The following is a 25039-nucleotide window of genomic DNA, read 5'->3' on the forward strand; positions in this document are numbered from 1 at the left end:
ATTTACATTTTTGTTGCGTGGACCCCCCCCCCCCAAAAAAAAAAATCTTATATGGACCCTTAGGAGCCGTATAGACCCCGACTGGGGACCACTGATGTAAATGATAAACAGAAGTGGGCCTAACACAGTACCCTGCGAGACACCGCTAATGGTTTTGCTGGTCTTAAGTAAATTCACTTGTTCCTAAAATGTTGAGTTTTGCTTGTCAGAATGGAGGAAGGGTCTGTCAGGATGGGGGAAGGGTCTGTCAGGATGGGGGAAGGGTCTGTCAGAATGGAGGAAGGGTCTGTCAGGATGGGGGAAGGGTCTGTCAGGATGGGGGAAGGGTCTGTCAGGATGGGGGAGGGGGTCTGTCAGGATAGGGAGGGGTCTGTCAGTACGGGGGTGGAAGTCTGTCAGGATGAGGGAAGAAGTCTGTTAGGATGGGGGAAGTGTCTGTCAGGATGGGGTAGGGGGGTCTGTCAGGATAGAGATGGTGGTCTGTCGGAATGGGAGAAGGCTTTGTCAGGATGGCAGAGGGGTCTGTGAGGATGGAAGATGGGTCTGTCATGATGGGTGGAGGATGTGTCAGGATGGGTAGAGGTCTGCTAGGATGGGGGAAGGGTCTATCAGGTTGGGGGAAGGGTCTGAAAGGATGGAGGAAGGGTCTGTCAGGATGGGGGAGGGGTCTGTCAGGATGGTGTGGAGATAGACACAAAGACACACACACACACACGTAATACATATATACGATGGGCTTCTTTCAGTTTCCGCCTACCAAATCCACTCACAAGGGTTTGGTTGGCCTGGGGCTATAGTAGAAGACACTTGCACAACGTGGCATGCAGTAGGACTGAACCTGGAACCATGTGGTTGGGAACCAAGCTTTTTGCCACACAGCCATGTTTGCACAAGCAAATAGAAATTGAAATGCTTACTTAAAAAAAACATGAATTATTATTGTAAGAATGAGACAAACTAATGATATTCCACATCCAATGTTAGATATTATAGATAAGGGTTGAGTATTCTTTATATTTCCTTCCTTCTGGGAGACGTCCTGCCAAAAAAAATCAACAAAAAAAACATCAGTTTCAGACTGTCTCAACACAACAGACTTTAAAATCAGTTTGATCCATTAGTATTTAAACCAGCCATGTCTGGCCCAGATATCCTGTCTGTTTTATATTGAATTTGGCCAGATCTGGCCTTTCACACATGTTATACAATGTCATTTTAAACGTAAACAATCACATCATCGAAACACTCAGCGCTACAAGATAATGCACGATTAATTCAAAGCAATTTGAATAAATATTACGTTTGATAGAGCAATCTGAATTCTGAGAGGTCAAACCAGCCATGTCTGACCGAAATATTCTAATTGTTTTATGTTTAAACTGGCCAGATCCGGCCTCCTATATTTTACCCTACAATATTATTCAAAACATAAGCTATGACATCATCAGATTCTCGAAGATATGAAGTAATGCATGATTAATCCAAAACAGTGTGAATGAATAAAGATTATATTTGACAAGGTAATCTGAATGCGAAAGAGTTAAACACAAGCGACAGTAATAGCAGAAAAACAACGGTAGCTTCCCGCAATATACCAACATTACATATTTACGAAAATACCCTCCAACACAAAATCCAGTCGATATGTTAGTATACAACTCTTTAAAATTGTTAATGCACAGACATAACTGCCAAATCACAAGTAATTAATAAGTTATAGTAATCTCACCAACCATTAGTAAAGCAAAATTTGTAAGATGGTTACAAGAACACAATACTCTCTTTCCAGGGTCATCGTAGGATATATTACAGCCTGTTGTTGACCATTGGGTATCCCCTCCAGGTGTTTCATCCCAATAAACACACCGTGCGTTATAAGTATTCTGAAAAAAAAAATTTTATTTCGGTAATTTAATTAAATTTCTTTGTAATCATTACATTGAGTCAAACATTTCGTGATATTTTGGTAATTTATTTGCTTTATTCATCAAGTTACAACAAAGGCAGCCCAGAATTCAAAGAAGAGGCCATTGTGTTGCAGCGTCTGAAGCCACCTTTTTGCCAGTTCTTTGATTCCTCACTGATACCATTGCTTGTCCTTTGAGGCGAAGAACTCCTTCAGTGAAGCTTCCACCTGCTCTTGGTTGGTGAAGCGTTGTGCGCACAGGAAGTTTTAGAATCCATTCTTGTTATTCATTAAAAGAGCACTAACCCTCTCTAGTCCCCATGCCTAAGTAATAATGACGATGTATGTTTTACATGCCGGCATGAGATAGCAGCCTCCACATCCTCAAAGGATACAGACAGACCACCCCCAATGATCACCTAAATACAATTAAAAGAATCACCAGAACGCGCGGGAGTCACAGTTTGGTTCCACATCAGGAATAAGGTTCCTGTCAGGTACATATACAAATCATCCGACAGTGGAGCATCTATTTGCTAGAAATAACAGGCAGATTGCCTTCAAATCACACAATAATGCTTTTTAAAAAGTAGGCACGATGAATAATATAATCTTCCAAAGATTACACCAAAATTATCAGATCATTGCAGGATTCCGTTTAATCTTAGTTTCATTCAATCGGGGTCGATATAGCACTATACAACACAATAGGACACTACTATGCACTGACACTCCGTCGGTTACGACGATGACTGTTCCAGTGAATCCGATCAATGGAACAGCCTGCTCATGAAATTAATATGTAAGTGGCTGAGCACTCTGCAGACACATGTATCCTTTATATGACACAGAAAGATATAAGGCTGACCCCTTTGAAATACAAGTAGAGCTCATTTTTGTCACATGAGTGGACTGGAGTAGCATTATATAAAGTGTCTTGCTCAAGGACACAATGCAACGCTGGGTATCGAACTGGCGACCTTGTGATCATGAGCAGAAAACTCTAAACACTAGGCCATGCACCTTTACAATGTGCAAGTGGCAAAGTCGACCTCGGCGGAATTTGAACTAAGAATGTAGCGACGTGCGAAATACCAATTTCTTTATTGCCCACAGGGGGCTAAACATAGAATGGTACAAAACAACTGATTGGGATCAGTAACGCGAATGGTTTACATAAAATATGACTTTAAAAATTATATAAAATAGAAAAAATCGAATGATATTAACAGTACGTTAGACAACACAAATGAAGCGATGATCAGGCCACGCTCCGACCCCACAAGCCCCAATCTATCGCTGGCACCTTTTTTTTTTTTTCATTATTTTTTTCTGACTATTCACACGGTTCCTTGCACGCACAATACTCGTGCAAAATGCTTCCATCTCTTTTGGAACGTACACTCCGACAGACATCTCCTCTCCAGCCACACTTTCCTTTTCAAATGAAAAGTAAAAAATGAACGTAAATTGTGGGCGAAATACCGCAAAGCATTTCGCCCGGCGTGCTGACGATTCTGCCAGCTCGCCGCCTTAGATTGTCCACCATTAATAATGCGAAACAAAGTGTTATTAATTGTATTTCGTCTTTGTTCAGTGTTATTTCTTATTTGCTTCTATCAAAGGAAATAATGACTATTCCCTTCAAACTTTGCTTTTCTGACCTGGGCATCAATGCTTTGAAACTGACCTATTTTCCATTACATTTCACACAGATCCAGTGCTGAGTTGCTGAAGCAGAAATATCGTTATAGCAAATATTCTGCTCAATAGTACAGATTCGCTTATGAGCTGCTTGACCTTAACCACTTGAGCGTATCCCTTAATGGCTGATAATATGTGCTTTCTGATCATGATCAGGAGTAGTGGGGAAGCATCATAGCCATAAGCTGAAAGGGATTCTTTGGGGTTGGAATAGATATCATAACAAAAGCAAAGTTTGAAAAGGAAATATTAGCCATTTTTCATTCTTTCTAAGGGTAAGCAAATAGAAAATAACAGTTGGTAGCCAAAGACAAAAAATCTTGTTACACAGCAGCAGAAATGATAAATACGTAGGTATTACCTGATCTAATAATATGAATGATATGGTAACTGGTTCATCAAGGTCGGTTACTGGGATATTAGGAATACTTGCAGCAATAATATGACTGTTAATTTTCGTTTTTGGTTTGCTACTAGAGTTTAATATTGCCTGCAAATAGAAGTCAATAAACGAGTTTAATACAATGTTAAAGTATGAAACCAAACTATAGTGTCGTTATACTTAGACATTATTACATCATCATTACAACATTATCAGTACAACTTAATACAACTGTTATGGGAGGATTTTAATCACCTCCAAACGACTAAAAGTGGACTGACGCATTGCTATGAAATAAAGTACTGTGAGCAATTGGGCAAGCAGTTCACTGTGAGCCGATGGTAGTGGGTGTTTGACCTCATGTAATAGTAATCGTATTGCGTCGTGTAATTAGTTTCTTTCTCCCTCGCTTCGTTAAATTATTTATTATCCAATACCAGGATATAAAAACAATGATATACGAGGTGTTATCAAAAAGTTTCCCGTCTAGTTATGTTTAATAAAAACTAACTTATTTACCTGAGTTTTAACGTTATCTCCTTTGAAAGAGTCATGGGAGCGTGTGTGTATGTGTGTGTGTGTGTGTGTGTGTGTGTATGCATATATATATATATATATATATATATATATATATATATATATATATATATATATACATACATATACACAATACATATATATATATACACAATATATATATATATATATACACAATATATATATATATATATATATACACAATATATATATATATATATATATATATATACAATATATATATATATATATATATATGTATATATATACAATATATATATATATATATATATATGTATATATATATATATATATATATATATGTATATATATATATATATATATATATATGTATATATATATATATATATATATATATATGTATGTATATATATATATATATATATATGTATATATATATATATGTATATATATATATATATATATATATATGTATATATATACATATATATATATATATATATATATATATACACACACACACACAATATATATATATATATATATACACAATATATATATATATATACACAATATATATATATATATATATATACACACAATATATATATATATATATAAATATATATATATATATATATATATATATATACACACAATATATATATATATATATATATATATATATATATATATATATATATATATATATATATATTTATACATGGGTTGGATAGAATAATGGAAACACCTACCATCATAGTATCATAATTTTGAAATATCTATAAAACAGTCAAAAGCTTGATTATTTTAATCTTTTTTTGATTTATTATTAATGTTGCTTAATGTTTTTTTTCTAAAATTGCTGTTTCATTTCAGATATCATCAGAAAAAGGTAATGAAAATTCATTAAAATGACAGATCTATCGAACTTGCAAAGAGGTCAAATTGTTGGTGCTCGTATGGCAGGCGCTAGCGTAACGAAAACAGTCGAAATGTTTGGTGTATCAAGAAGTACTGTCTCGAAACTAATGACAGCCTTTGAGAAAGAGGGAAAAACCTCTTCATTGAAACAAAACTCCAGAAGAAAACCAAAACTTTCAGATAGAGACCATCAGACGCTTACACGAATTGTTAGAAAGGATCACAAAAGTACAGTTCCCAAAATTACTGCAGAGCTTAATGACCACCTCGAGAACCCAGTTTCCACAAAAAGTGTTCGCCAGGAGCTGCACAAAGCCAGATTTCACGAGAGGGCTGCAACCAGAAAACCACTACTTTCAAAAACAAACGTTGTAAAGCATTTAGAGTGGAGTAAAAACCTACAGAATTGGTCCCAAGAGCAGTGGAAGAATGTTATTTTCTCGGACGAGTCATCCTTTACCTTATTTCCAACCACCGGCCGAGTATACGTGTGGAGGCAGCCAAAAGAAGAAATTGACCCAGACTGCCTTCTTCCAACTGTTAAACATGGAGGAGGATCTCTGACGATCGGGGCGGGGAGAGGGCTATATCGTGGAAATCTGCCGGCCCAATGGTTTCCCTTCGTGGAAGAATTAATAGTCAAGACTATTTAAGCATTTTATCTGATCAAATTCATCCTATGGTTGCAGAACTGTTTTCGGGGGGGAAGCGCAATTTTTCAGGATGATAATGCGCCAATTCACACGGCTAAAGTTGTTACTGAATGGCACAAGGAACATTCTAGTGTGTGTGTGAAATTTCTCTTAAATGCCTTGGTGTGTTAAAATAAGTCAAACTAATACAGCTAGTCCGGTTCTATAATTGTATACACATTATAAATATATTATACACATTCATATGTTAACCGTTTGCTGTCTTGTGTATCGCATGTAATACGATGTCCATGCTTATGTGATAAATATTTACGATTCTTTTAAATCTCCATTATAACTTGGGACATATGAAAGGAAAGCTTTATATTATTTAGGATTTATGAAACAAGAGCTAGCTACTAGTCTAAAAGAAGCATAGACAAACTATTGAAATTTCTTTGGAATGGCATAGAATTAATCTGATGCCTTTCAAATGCATCAGATTAATTAAATTAAAACTCGGCCAGCTTCTGCATAAATCAGTGAATGCTTTGTTTGCTTAGTTACATATTGGAACGAAGATTCTAAATTATTAACTCAGAATATGAGGAGTCTCTGTATCTGAGGAGGTCAAATCAAGCCGAAACGCCGGTGTCTAATGATTCATTAATAATTATTTCTGAATGAGATGTTTTTAACATGCCAAATTCTTTAAAAAATGTTTTTCTAAGACAAAATTTTACAAGCACTGTTCAGAATAAAAACAAAAAACGTATCAATGAATTCATGTATTCTCTAATCAGCTGGAAGAAGAAGAAGATTTACAATTTTGGTTCCATACCCTATATAGCATATCATCTCGCATAGAAGAAAATGTAATCCTTGAAACGTTTAGTCGTTCGTCGTTGCTCAGTTGGTTTAAAAGACTCTTTGGTAATGAAATGTAGTTAAACTTTTTGATATCTTGCTCATGGTGACCCTCGTATGAGGAGTTATGTACCTGGAGGAAGAAAGCCAAAGGAAAAATGCAATTCATAAACATAAAATACTACTGCTGTTACTACTACTACTACTACTACTACTGTTGTAAATTCTACGTCCTTACGACTACTACATTACTACAATCATCACCCAATCCCACCAGCCCATAGGCAAGCAGCCATAGGGATTTCTACGTTGGTCAACTAATGATTGATGGACTCAGTAGTCTTTCTGCTTCCTGAATAAACATTTTCGTTATTCCCAATTACATGTGTGTGTGTGTGTGTGTGTGTGTGTGTGTGTGTGTGTGTGTGTGTGTGTGCAGACGTGCGCGCCCATATACAGATTCTAATGTTTATGAACAAACAGTTAAAAGAGAGTATTGTTGAAAAAGTACTGTACCGTAGTTTTTGTTTCATTATTTCCATATAAAATTCTAAAGGAAAGGCCATTGAAAGTGTCCTTGTCCACTTTGCTAACACCAAAACCAAAATTGGGATATGAAACTGTGACTTGTTGCTCTTTCAATGGAATCATTTCTGGGATTGCTTCTATAATTTTCAGCATTCTGTGAGAAAACCAAGAAAACAATTTGTAATTGAGATGGTTTCAAATACGTAATTAACTATGTACCAAATGGATGTCTTAAAAGAACTAATCCGCACATACAATAACAGCCGTACCAACAATCCAACATACTTCCATCATCAGCTGCCGCACGGATATCACTATGGTTTCGACACCTGGACAGTACCATTCAATCCGGCGGTGTCAACAGCACTAAAATTAGTGTCGTTTAGAAACAAACATACTTTAGATATCACCACATTCATTCAATCTTAATTCTAGGAAGGATTATACACTAACATCATTAATTTAACTACAACAAATAAACCACATTTACCCTATGTACAAAAACAGTATCGGTAAATTAATTCAGTAGGTAAACCTATAACTAACTCCTACATTTTCTAACCAAATAGCAACCGCTAGGTTGCCTTGAAGTCCATACAGATAATATTCCCACCAGTCTTCCATAGTTATTAATATAAACGTGAACTGTATTGATTAACAAATCTCTGAATGCTCCTGTTGCTAATGTTTCTCGTACACTTCTGCGGTTGCTACTGTTTTGGTTGATGCAACTATTATTAACGACGCTGCCGCTACTGCTACCATTACTACTACTACTACTACTACTACTACTACTACTACTACTACTACTACTGCTACTACTACTACTGCTGCTACTACTACTACTGCTACTACTACTACTACAGCTACTGCTACTACTACTACTACAACTACAACTACTACTACTACTACTACTACTACTACAGTAAATGTAGTCAAAGTTAATTTTGAGTATATTTCTCAAATAGATGTACACCAAGAAAATATTTAAGACACAGTAATTAAGTTCAGCTAATTATTCAGAAATGGAGGCGCAATGGCCCAGTGGATAGGGCAGCGGACTCGCGGTCGGAGGACCGCGGTTTCGATTCCCAGGCCGGGCGTTGTGAGTGTTTATTGAGCGAAAACACCTAAGCTCCACGTGGCTCTGGCAGGGGGTGGTGGCGACCCCTGTTGTACTCTTTCTCTCACTCTTTCTTCCTGTTTCTTGAGTAACGCTGCGATGAAGTGCTAGGGGGAACACATACGCCATAGAAACCGGGAAACCGGGCCCATGAGCCTGGCTAGGCTTTGAAAGGGCGAAAAAAAATTATTCAGAAATACTATGGATTGATAAACTTAATTGCTCTCCTCAAGTCAAGCAGTTTGAGTTTAGTACAATGAGTATATTAAGGCTTGCCATGTAATTGATAAGTATTTTCGCTTTAGTTTGTGTCGGTTGAAGCAATAAGAAACGTGTTGAGTCTCTTCAAGTGTTTCTTATTTTTTTATTGCCCCCAAGGGGCTAAACATAGAGGGTCCAAACAAGGATAGACAAAGGGATTAAGTCGATAACATCGACTCCAGTGCGTAATTGGTACGAAAGGATGAAAGGCAAAGTGGACCTCGGCGGAATTTGAACTCAGAACGTAACGGTAGACGAAATACCGCTAAGCATTTCGCCCGGCATGCTAACGTTTCTGATTTCTTTATTGCCTACAAGGGGCTAAACATAGAGGGGACAAACAAGGATAGACAAAGGGATTAAGTCGATTATATCGACCCCCAGTACGCAACTGGTACTTAATTTATCGACCCCGAAAGGATGAAAGGCAAAGTTCCTGTTAAGCCGTCCAATCCATACCAGCATGGAAAACAGATGTTAAATGTTATTGATGATGATGATGATATCAAGGATGGTCTCAACTATTAGTAATTAACACCACAATATATTATATATATTACAACTAATACTATCGGTGGAGGCACAATGGCCCAGTGGTTAGGGCAGCGGACTCGCGGTCGTATAATCGCGGTTTCGATTCCCAGACCGGGCAGTATGAGTGTTTATTGAGCGAAAACACCTAAAAGGTACACGAGGCTCTGGCAGAGGGTGGTTGCGTACCCTGCTGTACTATTTCACCACAACTTTTGTCTGTTTCTGTTGTACCTGTATTTCAAAAGGGTCAGCCTTGTCACACTCTGTGTCACGCTGAATATCCCCGAGAACTACGTTAAGGGTACACGTGTCTGTGGAGTGCTCAGGCACTTGCGTGTTAATTTCACGAGCAGACTGTTCCGTTGATCGGATCAACTGGAACCCTCGTCGTCGTAACCGACGGAGTGCCACTAATGCTATTACCACCACCACAAACATTACTACTACTACTACTACTACAACTACGACTAGTGGCAGCAAACTTAAGTTTGAATTTTACCTGCTGGTAGATCCATCAGCTTGTTCTGCCCCAGCCCAAACGCCTTCAGGTGCGTTCATTAAATTGTTGATACTCGCAGAAATTTGGTCCAGGGTTATATCAGCGGGTACTCTCGATATCAATGGCATCAGTTTCTCTAGAATGCTTATACTCAAGCCAATGGCTTCTTTTTTGAAATACTCTGATGTCTGCGAAACATTCACAAATTCTTTCACAGTTTTCTCAATATTTCCTGCAACGGAAAATTGAAAATGAAATTTAAGGATATTTACAGTCACTTTGACATGAAATACTAGAGGCAAATTATACGTCACACAATTATTAACATAATTATTAATGAACTACTGGATGTTAATTAACAACCGCAATTTCATATAGCATAGAGATTGCTAAATGTTCTCAGTTCATCAATATTAATCCTTAGATAAGCGACCCGTTTTTGTTTAAGGTTACATTTACACTTCAACACAGTATTAAGTAATTCTTATAAACTTTCAAACACACACACACACACACGCACACACACACACACACACATACATACATACATACATATATATATATATATATATATATATATATATATATATATATATATATATATATATATATATATAGGCGCAGGAGTGGCTGTGTGGTAAGTAGCTTGCTTACCAACCACATGGTTCTGGGTTCAGTCCCACTGCGTGGCACCTTGGGCAAGTGTCTTCTACTATAGCCTCGGGTCGACTAAAGCCTTGCGAGTGGATTTGATAGATGGAAACTGAAAGAAGCCCGTCGTATATATGTGTATATATATATATATATATATATATATATATATATATATATATATATATATATATATATGTATGTGTGTATATGTTTGTGTGTCTGTGTTTGTCCCCCCACCATCGCTTGACAACCAATGGTGGTGTGTTTACGTCCCCGTAACCTAGCGGTTCAGCAAAATAGACTGATAGAATAAGTACTAGGCTTACAAAGAATAAGTCCTGGGGTCGATTTGCTCGACTAAAGGCGGTACTCCAGCATAGCCACAGTCAAATGACTGAAACAAGTAAAAGAGTAAAGAGTAAAGAGTATATATATATACATATATATATAAAGGCATTAGTAACAGAATAAAAACATTTTGTTCGGGTCACCGCCGCAGATGACAACGACCATGACAGGACTAATCTACTGATTGTAGTACTACACCCATCCTCTCCCTCCTCTTCCAACTATAACTACTACAGCTGTTACTATAAGGCTATTTCGAAACACAGTGGAGGTGGAATGGCCCAGTGGTTAGGGCAGCGGACTCGCGGTCATAGGATCGCGGTTTCGATTCCCAGACCGGGCGTTGTGAGTGTTTATTGAGCGAAAACACCTAAAGCTCCACGAGGCTCCGGCAGGGGATGGTGGCGAACCCTGCTGTACTCTTCCACCACAACTTTCTCTCACTATTACTTCCTGTTTCTGTTGTGCCTGTATTTCAAAGGGTCAGCTTCGTCACACTGTGTCACGCTGAGTATCCCCGAGAACTACGTTAAGGGTACACGTGTCTGTGGAGTGCTCAGCCACTTGCACGTTAATTTCACGAGCAGGCTGTTCCGTTGATCGAATCAACTGGAACCCTCGACGTCGTAAGCGACGGAGTGCCAACAACCAACAAAAATTTCGAAACACAACTGCTCACTCACGTTCATTGATATCTTGATTCTTCAGATCTTCCAGTTTCCGAGAGATCCACTTTGTATCGTTACATTTAGACATGTCTGGTTTTTGCCAGACACCTGAAACTTGTGAACACTTTAGAGATGTCATATTTTGACTAAGTGCGGTCGTTCTGGGAGAACTGAAAATAAATGTAAAATATTATCAGTCATGCTTATTTATCCATCTCAGAGAAATACAAGAAAACAAAGACTTGGTCGAGAATTGAACTCATAATCTAGCGAAATAGAGATATATTCTTTGGTGTATTTTGTCACTAATTTATTATTTAGTCCACCTCACTCTTTTCGAAAACGATGTAAAATATTTTCAAATTAAAGATCAGATTTTTTTTTTTAAATATTGCAATATGAATCCCTACAAATTCTTTAAAGCTTTGTCTAACATTGGTTTCAAATTTCAGTCCAAGACCACCAGTATTCAACTGATACTTATTTTATTGACCTCGGAAGGATGAAACGCAAAATCGACTTCGGTGGAATTTGAACTCAGAATGTAAAGACGGACAAAATACCGCTAAACTTTTAGCCCGACGTTTCTAACGATTTTCCCAGCCCGACGCGTTAAAGCTTTGTCTAGTATTGACTTTAAATTATTGACAAGGCCAGCAATTTCGGGGAAGAAAGGAAGTCGATTTCATCAGCCCCAATGCTCGGCTCGTACCTATTTCATTGACTCCAGAAGAGTGAAAGACAAAGTCGACCTCTGTGGGACTTGAACTCGGAACATAAAGACAGACGAAATGCTTCTAAGCATTCTGCCTGGTGTGCTAGCGATTCTACCAGCTCACCGCCTTAAAGATTTGTCAAATGCTGATTTCAAATTTCGGTATAAGGCCAGGGTTTGGCAAATGTTGGCAACAAAGGAGGCCTTGGTAGTTCAGTAGTTAAGTTCCAGACTGTGCAAAATGTAAAATAGTAGCACAGAATCCCTCATAACTTTATTTTTAGAAATTTTCAGAAAAAGTTTTGCGAATTTGTGTTCTAAACAAAGGAATTCATGCGATTATACAATTCTTTTTGTATGTGATGTAAGGGCGATTTAGCCGTTATTTTCAGCACATCTCACGACCACCTGACACCTTCCTCATTGCTTTGTCTCGCTGACATGTATTGATGTTTTTCAATATTTTCTTCCCGTAAATACATTTAATGGAATAATGATGCACCGATGGGTGGTCCATTACTGGGATTTAAGCAAAAAAAACTCGGACTGTCCGTATTTTAGATTCTTGTTTAAAAACACAAAATTCGAAAAATAGTGGAACTTTTAGGATTTATGGCGCGTGGAGGGAGTTAAATTTTTTCCCATAATCATATGAATTCCTGTGTGTAGAACACAAATTCGCAAATGCTTCCTGAAAATTCCAAAAATACAAAAAGTTACGAGGGATTACATGGGGGTGCTTAAACCAAAATTCTACCAATAGCTGCTTAATGTGATCTGAACCGATGGTTATTAATTCAATCAGCTTAATCTGACGAGGTGTCTTATTAAATGTTGTTGGCACTCCGTCGCTTACGACGTCGAGGGTTCGAGTCGATCCGATCAACGGAACAGCCTGCTCGTGAAATTAACGTGCACGTGGCTGAGCACTCCACAGACACGTGTACCCTTAACGTAGTTCTCGGGGATATTCAGCGTGACACAGAGTGTGACAAGGCTGACCCTTTGAATTAGAGGCACAACAGAAACAGGAAGTAAGAGTGAGAGAAAGTTGTGGTGGAAGAGTACAGCAGGGTTCGCCACCGTCCCCTGCTGGAGCCTCGTGGAGCTTTAGGTGTTTTCGCTCAATAAACACTCACAACGCCCGGTCTGGGAATCGAAACCGCGATCCTATGACCGCGAGTCCGCTGCCCTAACCACTGGGCCATTGCGCCTCCACAGCCATATGATATTCTCTCACAAAAAGACGACACTAGAAACTTCAAAATTTGAGAGAAAACAAGTGATACAATTCAAACGAACCAGTTTCTTGTGGCGATATTCGCACGACATGTCAACGTTGCAGTAGTTCCTACTTTTGTTAGCGGCCACTTAAAAGTTTCACCGTTATTTGATGTTGTATCTTCACCGCAAATGTCTGAAAATGAAGCAAAAAGGTAGAAAGTAACGAATTTGCATGGCTTTATATACTAAAAATACAAATTTATAAACGACAATGAGCAAGTGTGTTTCAATCAAACTAGTAGTAGTAGTAGTAGTAGTAGTAGTAGCGGTGGTGGTGGTGGCGGTGTTGGTGGTGTTGGTGGTGGTGGTGGTCACGGTGGTAGCATAGTAATAGCAACAGTCATTGCAGTAGCAGTGGTAGTAGTAGTAGTAGTAGTAGTAGTAGTAGTAGTAGTAGTAGTAGTAGCAGCAGCAGCAGCAGCAGTAGTAGAAGTAGCGTTTGTTGTAGAATAGTTTGGATGTGCTGGTTGATTTGAGAACAATAGCATATATACATATATATATATATATATATATATACATACATATATATATATATATATATATATATATATATATATATATATATATATACATATATATATATACATACAGGGTATATGTGTGTGTGTGTGTGTGTGTGTGTGTGTGTGTTAGTGGAGGCGCTATGGCCCAGTGGTTAGGGCAGCGGACTCGCGGTCGGAGGATCGCGGTTTCGATTCCCAAACCGGGCATTGTGAGTGTTTATTGAACGAAAACACCTAAAAGCTCCACGAGGCTCCGGCAGGGGGTGGTGGCGACCCCTGTTGTACTCTTTCGCCCCAACTTTCTCTCATTCTTTCTTCCTGTTTCTTGAGTAACGCTGCGATGGACTGGCGTCCCGTCCAGCTGGTGGGGTGGGGGGGAACACATACGCCATAGAAACCGGGAAACCGGGCCCATGAGCCTGGCGAGGCTTTGAAAGGGCGACGTTTATATATATATATATATATATATATATATATATAAACGTCGCCTTTTCAAAGCCTATATAGCATATATATATATATATATACTAAATTGATAATTATATAATAATCATATTAAAGGGATCCCTCAAAATTTCCGGCCTTGTACCTTTAGTAGAAATGATTATCACTATCATTAAGTTGGTGAGTAAGCTGGCAGAATCATTAGCATGCTGGAGAAGATGTTCAGCAGTATTTCGCCAATCACTACGTTCTGAGTTCAAATTTTGCCGAGGTCAACTTTGCCTTTTATCCTTTCGGGGTCGATAAATTAAGTACCAGTGAAACACAGGGATCGATGTAATCAACTTTATCCTCTCCCATAAGCTGCCCTTGCAGCAAAAATTTGAAGTCATTATTATTTATTTTTGTCTATTATCATTATTGTTATTATTATTATTATTATTATTATTATTATTATTATTATTATTATTATTATTATTATTCTGCTGAGAGAATCTTTATCACGCGGGTGAAATAAATACCAGTGAAGCACTGGTGTCGACGTAATCGACGCATCTCCTACAAGGTCTTATTTCATTTCTGGAGTCAAGAAGACACGTTAATAAAAGTGTGTAACAGATGCTTGTTTCATCAACTCCGAAAGGATGCAAGTCGGCGGATTTTGAATCCAGAATGTAGCGACGTGCGAAATACCGCTAAGCATTTCATCGAACATATTAACGATTCTACCAGCTCGCTGCCTCAATGATGATTTTGAAGGCAATAAAAATTCTAAAAATTTCATCACTTACTTTCACGAATTAATATTTCCATATTTTCCGAAACTCCTTTGTCTTTCAATTCTTGTAAATTATACAAGGTGTAGGATACCTTCGTTTCAACATCATCTTTAATATTGCTTTTAGGCACCGTGCAGTGTATTGTAAATATTTCCGAATCATGAACTAACCTGAAATAGGATTTTCAAATAGAAAGGAAGTAATAATTATTATTAGTTTCAACAACACTCACCAGATTTTTTAGTACATGTCTGCAGAAGCATGCATAGTTATATGTGATAACGCATAGGCAGACACATCCTCATATATACGCATATACTCTACATACTGTATATATATATACGCATATACTGTATGCACTCACGTGCGTAAACGTATGCACATACATACACACACATACATTTATCTGCTTCTAAAGAAGATGACCTTGTTTTCATTATAGAACTCTAAATGTTACCATTATATAATACGGTCCACTGACTATCCAAACTTTTATTTACCGATTATGGATAGCAATGTGTCAAGGCTGATGAGTGTTGACAAAACATTCTTTACCTTGCTATCGATGCTATTACTACGAGCAGGTACAGAAAAACACCTGTGGTGTTGTTTTGCATTTATAATAAAATAAATATATACCAATTATAAAAATAATTTTTTTTAAAATATACAGTACAGTACTGTTTCTACTTCGCGGATTTTCACCTATCGCGGAGGATTTGGAAACGTAACACTCGCGACAGTCGAGGGATTACTGTATTACAAAGACTTGATTGAAAGTATGAATTTTGAATAGTTTGGGTCTAAAGTACAACATTATCAATTATTGTAATATTTTATATATGCGTTAAAAAGCACTGGAATACTTCGAGCAAAAACAAATTGGAATAATCGTGATAAAAGTTTATGCTTACCCACAATATTCAACTCTGAATATTCCATTTAGTTTTTTTGAAAGTCCGTTCTCCATCTGCAATGGATATATATATATATATATATATATATATATATATATATATATATATATATATATATATATATATATGTATGTATGTATATGCATACATACATGCATAGATACGATACATACATGAATACATACATATATATATACACGCACGCACACACACACATATACTACATATAATGTTTATGAACGAAAGGTTTTGCAAGTTAGGCAGAGAATGCTACAATGGAAGACTCATAGTATAATAGTAACTATAATGATACAGCATAATAATATTTATTCTCCGATTTTTAAATACATAGTACAGGATGCGTAAGATATTTGAGAACAGATTTATGTTAACAAAAAAAAAACAGATAATAACTTTATTTATCAAAAAATGCTATGAGGATAAAAATAAACCTTCTTTTCTATAATCTTATTCAATAAAGCCACCTTCAGCTTCAACAACTGCTTCTATATGAGATCTAAATCATCTACATGCTTGAATCAAGTGGTCCTGATTCATTTGGGACATTACACTGACTATGGCAGCTTTCAAAGAATCTTTGGTGTTATGGCCATGTTCATTGACCTCTCTCTCAGCAATGCTCCACATGTAATAGTCCAATGGATTGAGATCTGGGAAATTAAGAGGCTAAATGTTAGGGGTTATGTGATCATGAAAATTTTCAGCCACCGATTCCTGTGTTACAAGAGCCATGTGTGATAGTGTAGAGTCTTACTGAAGCACATATGACCTTCCATTGCATACACTGTCTATCCAGGGCTTAACAATTATTTCCAGGACCTCAATGTAAGTGGCAGAGTCAACTCTAAGGCCTTGTGGAAAGAAGGAGACATCACATGTCCTTTATTGCTGACAACCCCTAAATCCATAACACGCACACACACACATTCAAAAGCACGCATACTCACACACACACACACACACACACACACACACACACACACACACACACACACACAGAGTCACAAGTACGCACACATATAAATGGAAGAGACAAAGAGAGAAAGAAAGAATTAATAAGTTATACTTACAACTTCGGCTATTTCTCTAGGAGCGGTTTCTAAAGTCGTGTTTCTTGTGTAAGCTAAATGGATTACGAAGTGCGATCCTACGGAAGAAAATAAACACGGAAGGGAAATGGTGCTGTTATAAATGAGACAGGAGTTTTACATGCACAAAGTACGTAAGATATACACGGCGAAGATATAAATATAAATTTAGGCGCAGGAGTAGCTGTGTGGTAAGTAGCTTGCTTACCAACCACATGGTTCTGGGTTCAGTCCCACTGCGTGGCACCTTGGGCAAGTGTCTTCTACTATAGCCTCGGGACGACCAAAGCCTTGTGAGTGGATTTGGTAGACGGAAATTGAAAGAATCCCGTCGTATATATGTATATATATATGTATGTGTGTATATGTTGTGTTTCTGTGTTTGTCCCCCCAGCATCGCTTGACAATCGGTGCTGGTGTGTTTAGGTCCCCGTAACTTAGCGGTTCGGCAAAAAGAACCGATAGAATAAGTACTAGGCTTACACAGAATAAGTCTTGGGGTCGATTTGTTTCGACTAAAGGCGGTGCTCCAGCATGGCCGCAGTCAAATGACTGAAACAAGTAAAAGAATAAAAGAAAAGAAAGAATATGTGTGTGTGTGTCTGTGTGTATAAATATATATATGTATATGTATGTATGTATGTGTGTGAGTATGTATGCATGTATATTTATGTATGTCTATGTATGTGTGTATTTGTGTCTGTGCTTGGCCCCCTACCACACGTTGACAACCGGTGTTGGCGTATTTACGTCCTCGTAACTTAGAGGTTCGGCGGAACAGACCAATAGAATAAGTACAATGTTTAAAATAATAAGCACTGGGGTTTATTATTATCTTGATACATAAACTATTATTCTCTGTTCTTATCAACCGATTAAATGCTTTGTCAATTAGAAATCGTCTTAAACCACGTCTAAATATATAACAGAAGAAATAACACTCACCAACAAAGAGATGCTTGTTGCATGAATTTCCGGAGCAACAAGAAGCGCAATCTATGTTCCCAACCCACACTCGGCACGTTTTGAACTTGTTTGCCATGGTTCCCATACATTCGTTATATGCACGACAGGATCTTACAACCTTCCGTGTAAAACCAGTTGTTGACACATTCGTCATACATACAGACTATAACAATAAATATAAAAGTGAATAAATGTCATGCCGCTACTACTACTACTACGACTAATAATAATGATAATAATAATAATAATAATAATAATAATAATAATAATAATAATAATAATAATAATAGAGGTAACTCGAATGTGGAATCTAAAAACAGAAACAATTCCTATCATAGTAGGTGCCTTAGATATAACAAAAAAATATTCAGACAATTACATAACAAAAACACCAGGACTTACAAATATATATAACATACAGAAAATTGCACTACTGGGTACTGCACACATCCTACGCAAAACACTTTCAATACAGTAACCATAAGAGCACCACAGCAAACCACAGCACATACCCAAGGCACACAGAGCTGCGCTCGGTAGTGAAGTGAAAGCACGTTATAAAAATAAAACTACTGAACAATAATAATAATGATGATGATGATGATGATGATGATGATGATGATGATGATCATGATCATGATGATGATGATAATAACAATAATAATAATGATAATAATAATAATAATAATAATAATAATAATAATAATAATGATAATAATAATAATAATTAATAATAACAGACAAGACGAAGAGCGCGATGCGATTGCTATAGATATTTTATTGGTTGAACGATAGCAAACCTGTCTTTGTCGAGTCCAAAATAAGAAGTGATAAAAATTCAAAATTATAGAAATTCAAATTTAAAGTATGAACGAGAGCAACCAGCGTCCACACGTTGATGGAATGACATCATCAGTCTCTCAGTTTCAATTTTATAACCACCTTCTCCTCATGGATTATTTAAAACTGTTCGCAAAAACAGACATTGAAATGGAGAAGCTGGTTGAGACTGTGCAAATGTGCAGCAAGGATATAGGAATGGAATTCGGTATCTTGAAGTGTGCGGTGCTTACTATGAAGTGGAGGGAAAAGAGTAAATTGTAGGGGCATAGAATTGCCAAACGGAGAGAGAATGGAAGACCCGGATGATGATATGTACATGTACCTTGGGATCCTGAAGTTGGACAATATCTTGCACAGAGAAATGAAAGTCAAAGTCGTCACTGCATATTTCAAGCGCCTTAAACTTCTCTTGAAGTCAAAGCTCAACTCAAGGAACCTTGTGACTATCATCAACAAATGGGCTGTTGCTGTAGTCCGCTATAGTGCACCCATCCTGAGATGAACACAAGCGGAGATTGACCAACTCGATCGCACTACCCGAAAGACAATGAATATGGATGGTACCCCCCACCCTAAGGCAAATATACACAGGCTCTACATGAGAGGTAAGAGTGGTTGTGGGCTGATTAGCGTACGGGAGTTCATCAACAGTGAAAGAAGAAACATAGCAGAATATTTGGTAAACGGCAAAGAAGACCATTATGTTGCTAGTGCAGAAGGAGTTAACAAAAATGGACTTGAGAGTGCTCATGAATTTCGAACAACGAGAGAGAAGAAACCCTACTCCGTATGGGATTACATGGTCAGTTCCACCGTGAGACCAACAAATTAAAAGACCAGGGAGCATCATGGAGGCGGCTCAAGAAGGGTGACCTAAAAAAGAATACTGAAAGCCTAATCATCGCGGCTCAGAACCAGACATTGAATACCAACTCAGTGAAAAAGAATATATACCACGCAAGTGCATTGGACCTCTGCAGAATGTGTGGGAAGAGGGTCGATAATGTGACTCAGATTGTTAGTGCTTGTGAAAGTCTTGCGTGGAAAGAGTGCACACGTAGACACGACTAAGTGGCCCAAAACCTCCACTGGCCACTATTTTGTAAGTATGAATATGAGTTTATGGGTGCTTGGTACCAACATACACCAGAAAAGATAATGGACGAAAAGGGGACAGCAAAAATCCTCTGGTACTTTGATTTCCAGACAGACAAAGAGTTAGAGCACCGAAGGCCGGATGTCGTAAACTTTAGGAGGGACAAACAAGAGTGTCTAATAATCGACGTAGCAGTGCCAGGAGATCAACATATCATCATGAAAGAAAGAGAAAAAGTTGATAAATATGGGGACCTGGGAATTGAGATCGCTAAGATGTGGCAGCTACGAGAGTCGAACATAAAGGTTATTCCTATTGTCATCAGAACATTGGGTTCAAAACTACCCAACTTGCAAAAACATCTGAAAACCTTAGAGATACCCTACAATCTAGATACATTGCAAAAGTCGGCATTACTTGGAACCGCACGCATATTGCGTAAAGTACTGTCTGTCTGGCTCGAGCTGGGAAGATGATGATGGTGCAAGAGGCTCTCCATTTCAGGTCAATTGAGGAAGCATACAGAGCCAACATCACCCTGAACGAAGACAAGCGCTCCCTCCAAATGTCTTTCTCCACCTTCCAGGCTTATGTTAAGAGCCATTTCATTCAGTGTTACCATTTTCATAAAGCACGCCTACCTTTTACTAAATTCACTCCAGGACAGCACCATCTTCTTCACTCTCACCATTCCTTTTCAAGTGAAACTTGAAAAATTCGACGAGGCCTCTACCAAAGGGGAAAACCTGTCCTCATACCTTTCAACCTCGTCTACCACATCTTTATGCAGCATCCAGGCCCACCGACTTACCTTCCGGGTTCAGAAGAATTGCTCGTACCTTGATATCTAAGGATTTCCGGGATAACAGAGCCAATCTATTGCCTGAACTCAACAGCTCATAAAAATCATCGAAAATGGGAACGACAGCGTGCGTTCCAGAGCTCCTGGTCTCGCTGGTGGCTACCACATCTAAGTCTAGCGACTTTATGTCATTGAGCAAATGACTTGGCTTCCAACTAACTTCAGGCTATGTACACCACACCATACTCTGTGTATAGTCATGCTTATCGGAGAAAGAAAATGACAGAGGTCACTCCTTCATTTTACGTTGTCTCAGTCTACTACAAATAAGTATTAGCCGAGTGCTAGTCGGTACTATTTCCTCACAACCTGAGGAAGACCGTGAATATGTTTATGTTTACTTGCGGTTACATAGGCACATAAAACAATTAGCGAAAGCATGGTTCAAGTTACTTGGCCATACCGGCTTGTTAGTGACGGCCATGGGTATTTTATAACGGAAAGGAAGAAAATAACTTTTCAGTTTACCTCATTTCCTGAACAGATTGTCACGTCCGAATCATTGCATATGGTCCCCTCACATGATTGGCACTGCAAACCCCGTTGAAATAAGGAGTAGTCTATAGAATATAAGAATATATCTATGATTAGGAATCAAATGTAGCAATAATAGCAAACATTTACTTTATGATGTAAAGTAAATACATACGTGTTAGCGTTGAATTCAATACATATTATATAATAACTTATTAAGACTATAAACATGGTTTTATTTTCATTTGGAAGTGTTTGAATTCAGGCACAGTTTCAAGTAAGAAAAGCATGAAAGATAAGTTGTTGCTGTTTTCCCTTTAAATTCTGCTTGCAAAAAGTTGTGAAAACTACGGAAGAGCTTGAATAAGGGGAAATAACCCCAAAATGATAATGATGCTACGCTGTAAAACCAGCAATATCATTAAAATTATGTTACAGAGTACTAAAATATATCGTTGATCTAATGAGATTTTATGTCCTTGTCTGTTGGATATGTATAATGAAGCAGAGGGAAGAAAGTATATACACGGTGCGCCACGATTAGTATTACAGGAGACTCAACGCTCAAAGGCTCACAGTGAATCGCTACCAACACGAACTGCCAATTGCACACAGTTCTTTAATTTATAACAATGAGTCAGTCCACCTTTAGTCACTTTGGGGTATGGTCGGAATCCTTCCACATGAAGAAATCTCTGTGTGGTTACTCAACCGCTTCAATAACATCCAAATCACGTCCTCTACCATGAGGATATAAAGGACACATGAGATAACATCATCTTCGAAAATCTCAGCCGAATATTGAACGGTCACTATGTTGTTGGCACTCCGTCGCTTACGACGTCGAGGGTTCCAGTTGATCCGATCAACGGAACAGCCTGCTCGTGAAATTAACGTGCAAGTGGCTGAGCACTCCACAGACACGTATACCCTTAGCGTAGTTCTCGGGGATATTCAGCGTGACACAGTGTGACAAGGCTGACCCTTTGAATCACAGGCACAACAGAAACAAGAAGAAAGAGTGAGAGAAAGTTGTGGTGGAAGGGTACAGCAGGGTTCGCCACTATCCCCTGCCGGAGCCTCGTGGGGCTTTAGGTGTTTTCGCTCAATAAACACTCACAACTCCCGATCTGGGAATCAAAACCGTGATCCTATGACCGCGAGTCCGCTGCCCTAACCACTGGGCCATTGCGCCTCCACTGAACGGTCACTACTAGAATGTTAATAAACATCTATATTTCTACTCCCAGTTGCCTGACCCTTACCTTCGCTGCTTTTGTTTCTTTCTTCCCTTCTCCCCACGGCTCCACTTGCACCCCACCCAAAGAACACGCGTAACGCCTTTCCTCACCATCTTATATCTCTCCGTTCTCGCACTTAAGCGTCATATATTAACTCACAGTTTCAGTAGATGTTGGTATGAGTAGTGGCACTGCAAACACATTGTGGACCAATGTTTTATTGAATGCAGAGAGTTCCGAGGTCCATAATTTCTTTATTCAGCTGTAATATTCTTTAGTGACACGTGTCTTGTTACAGGTGCCTTTGTAAGATACGTTTTCATCCACCCCTAGGTACCTGTAACATTCCTCATCAGATATAAAGGAAACAGTTAAGTCATTGATGGATATTCTGATAGTCTGGTTTAGTTTTCTCTCTTCACAACAATATAGAAACTTTTATCCGAACCAAACTCCAACCTATATCCTTTCAGAATGTTGTAACCAGGTCAAAGCTCCTTTTCCTCTCATGCATATTCTTGGCATATAGTTTCAAGTCATCCACAAAGAAACAGTTTCCTTGTGAACCAGTGAGATACCCTTCAGACTTTCTTAACATGAATGACAAGGTGGTTACAGAAAGTATCAACAGCGTCACAAAGAGGTTGTCCCCTAGGAATGTACCTCTGCGTTACTGTACTCTATCAGTTATATTACAATCACTTTTTGTATTTAAGTTCAAGGTGGTGGTCCACGATGAAGACAGGTTAGCTATGGCTTTGTATGTATGTATGTATGTAGGTAGGTAGGTCGGTAGGTAGGTAGGTAGGTAGGAATGCATGCATGCATATATATGTGTATCATCATAATGTGAACAGCAGAGAATACTCTGGAGTTTTGTTAGTGGTACTTAAAAGAGTAACAACAGAAACAAAAAAGATTTTACTAACTTTGACATTGCGAATATTTCAATATCTTCCAAAACCTGAATCCTTCTCGACTATTTTCCACACTTGTATTACACGCTCCTAAAACTACCAGACGTCTGTTGAATGCTTTCTCTGTATAGTTTACCAATACCGGTAGGTGACATCCACACTCCATCCCGATATTACGAGTGAGGTCACTGTAAATACAAAGATAATTCTAAATGAATTTGCTCCTGACCAATGGAGGAACTTCTATTTGATTTGATAAGAAATAGAGATTATTTAGAAATAATAAATTTCTAAACCTCTCAGAGAGACTTAAGCAGTAGTGATGCGATAAAGTAGTTGTATACTGTCAACTTAACGTGACAGTCCCAATAAGGGAATATACTACTGCTATTTAGCCCTAGGAAGCTGGACCGCTTCCTATTAGGCCTTGACACATTTCCTGTGTCCTTATCTTTGCGAGGGGAAGACAAACTCCTCCACCCAGCTTAGCAGATATATAAAAGTTATGACTCGTGCGGGTTTTTTTCAAAAGGTGTTAAAACCATCTTTTTAGTGGTCTCTAGGCAGGGACATGTGAAGGTGCGTGGCTTAGTTCTTAAACTATTCTGCTCACGAACGTGAGGTTGTGAGTTCGATTCCTAGCAGCGCGTTGTGCTCTTGAGCAAGACACTTTATTTCACGTTGTTCCATTCACTCAGCAGGCAAGCATGATCAGTACCTGTAATTCACAAGGGGCCAGCCTTGTCAAATTCTGTGTCACGTTGAATATTCCTGAGAACTACATTAAGGGAACGCGTGTCTTTCGAGGGTCCATCCACTTACACGTTGATTTCATGAACAGATTGTTCTCTTGACCAGACCATCTAGAATGCCCGTCATCGTAACCGACCGAGGGCCTGTGCCAGGCAGGGACATTGTTGTTGTTGTTGTTGGCACTCCGTCGCTTACGACGTCGAGGGTTCCAGTTGATCCGATCAACGGAACAGCCTGCTCGTGAAATTAACGTGCAAGTGGTTGAGCACTCCACAGACACGTGTACCCTTAGCGTAGTTCTCGGGGATATTCAGCGTGACACAGTGTGACAGGGCTGACCCTTTGAATTACAGGCACAACAGAAACAGGAAGTAAGAGTGAGAGAAAGTTGTGGTGAAAGAGTACAGCAAGGTTCGCCACCATCCCCTGCCGGAGCCTCGTGGAGCTTTTAGGTGTTTTCGCTCAATAAACACTCACAACGCCCGGTCTGGGAATCGAAACCGCGATCCTATGACCGCGAGTCCGCTGCCCTAACCACTGCGCCATTGCGCCTCCCAGGCAGGGACATTGTACTAGTAATAAAC

General features: G+C 38.5%; 1 protein-coding gene across 5 annotated transcripts in view; it reads right to left on the reverse strand.

Annotated features, from left to right (window-relative positions):
• Nucleotides 1–25039, reverse strand: part of LOC106874887 (adhesion G protein-coupled receptor G4) — a 56396-nt gene that overhangs the window by 11531 nt on the left and 19826 nt on the right. For 4 of the 5 annotated variants that reach the window (XM_089343619.1, XM_014922800.3, XM_089343620.1 and 1 more), the window contains exons 8-21: nucleotides 23715–23890; nucleotides 21539–21630; nucleotides 18249–18432; nucleotides 17286–17362; nucleotides 16192–16247; nucleotides 15290–15447; nucleotides 13567–13681; nucleotides 11565–11719; nucleotides 9880–10111; nucleotides 7451–7616; nucleotides 6909–7067; nucleotides 3972–4100; nucleotides 1734–1883; nucleotides 918–1039 (exon numbers count right to left, since the gene is read on the reverse strand). In XM_089343619.1, coding sequence (XP_089199745.1) covers nucleotides 918–1039; nucleotides 1734–1883; nucleotides 3972–4100; nucleotides 6909–7067; nucleotides 7451–7616; nucleotides 9880–10111; nucleotides 11565–11719; nucleotides 13567–13681; nucleotides 15290–15447; nucleotides 16192–16247; nucleotides 17286–17362; nucleotides 18249–18432; nucleotides 21539–21630; nucleotides 23715–23890 — 1971 coding nt within the window. Of the gene's footprint in view, nucleotides 1–780; nucleotides 1040–1733; nucleotides 1884–3971; nucleotides 4101–6908; nucleotides 7068–7450; nucleotides 7617–9879; nucleotides 10112–11564; nucleotides 11720–13566; nucleotides 13682–15289; nucleotides 15448–16191; nucleotides 16248–17285; nucleotides 17363–18248; nucleotides 18433–21538; nucleotides 21631–23714; nucleotides 23891–25039 lie in introns of those variants that run through there. The other variant, XM_089343622.1, reaches the window with a different exon arrangement.

The sequence above is a fragment of the Octopus bimaculoides genome, chromosome 27 (genome assembly GCF_046866305.1).
Source record: "Octopus bimaculoides isolate indiv1 chromosome 27, ASM4686630v1, whole genome shotgun sequence".
Classification (NCBI taxonomy): domain Eukaryota; kingdom Metazoa; phylum Mollusca; class Cephalopoda; order Octopoda; family Octopodidae; genus Octopus; species Octopus bimaculoides.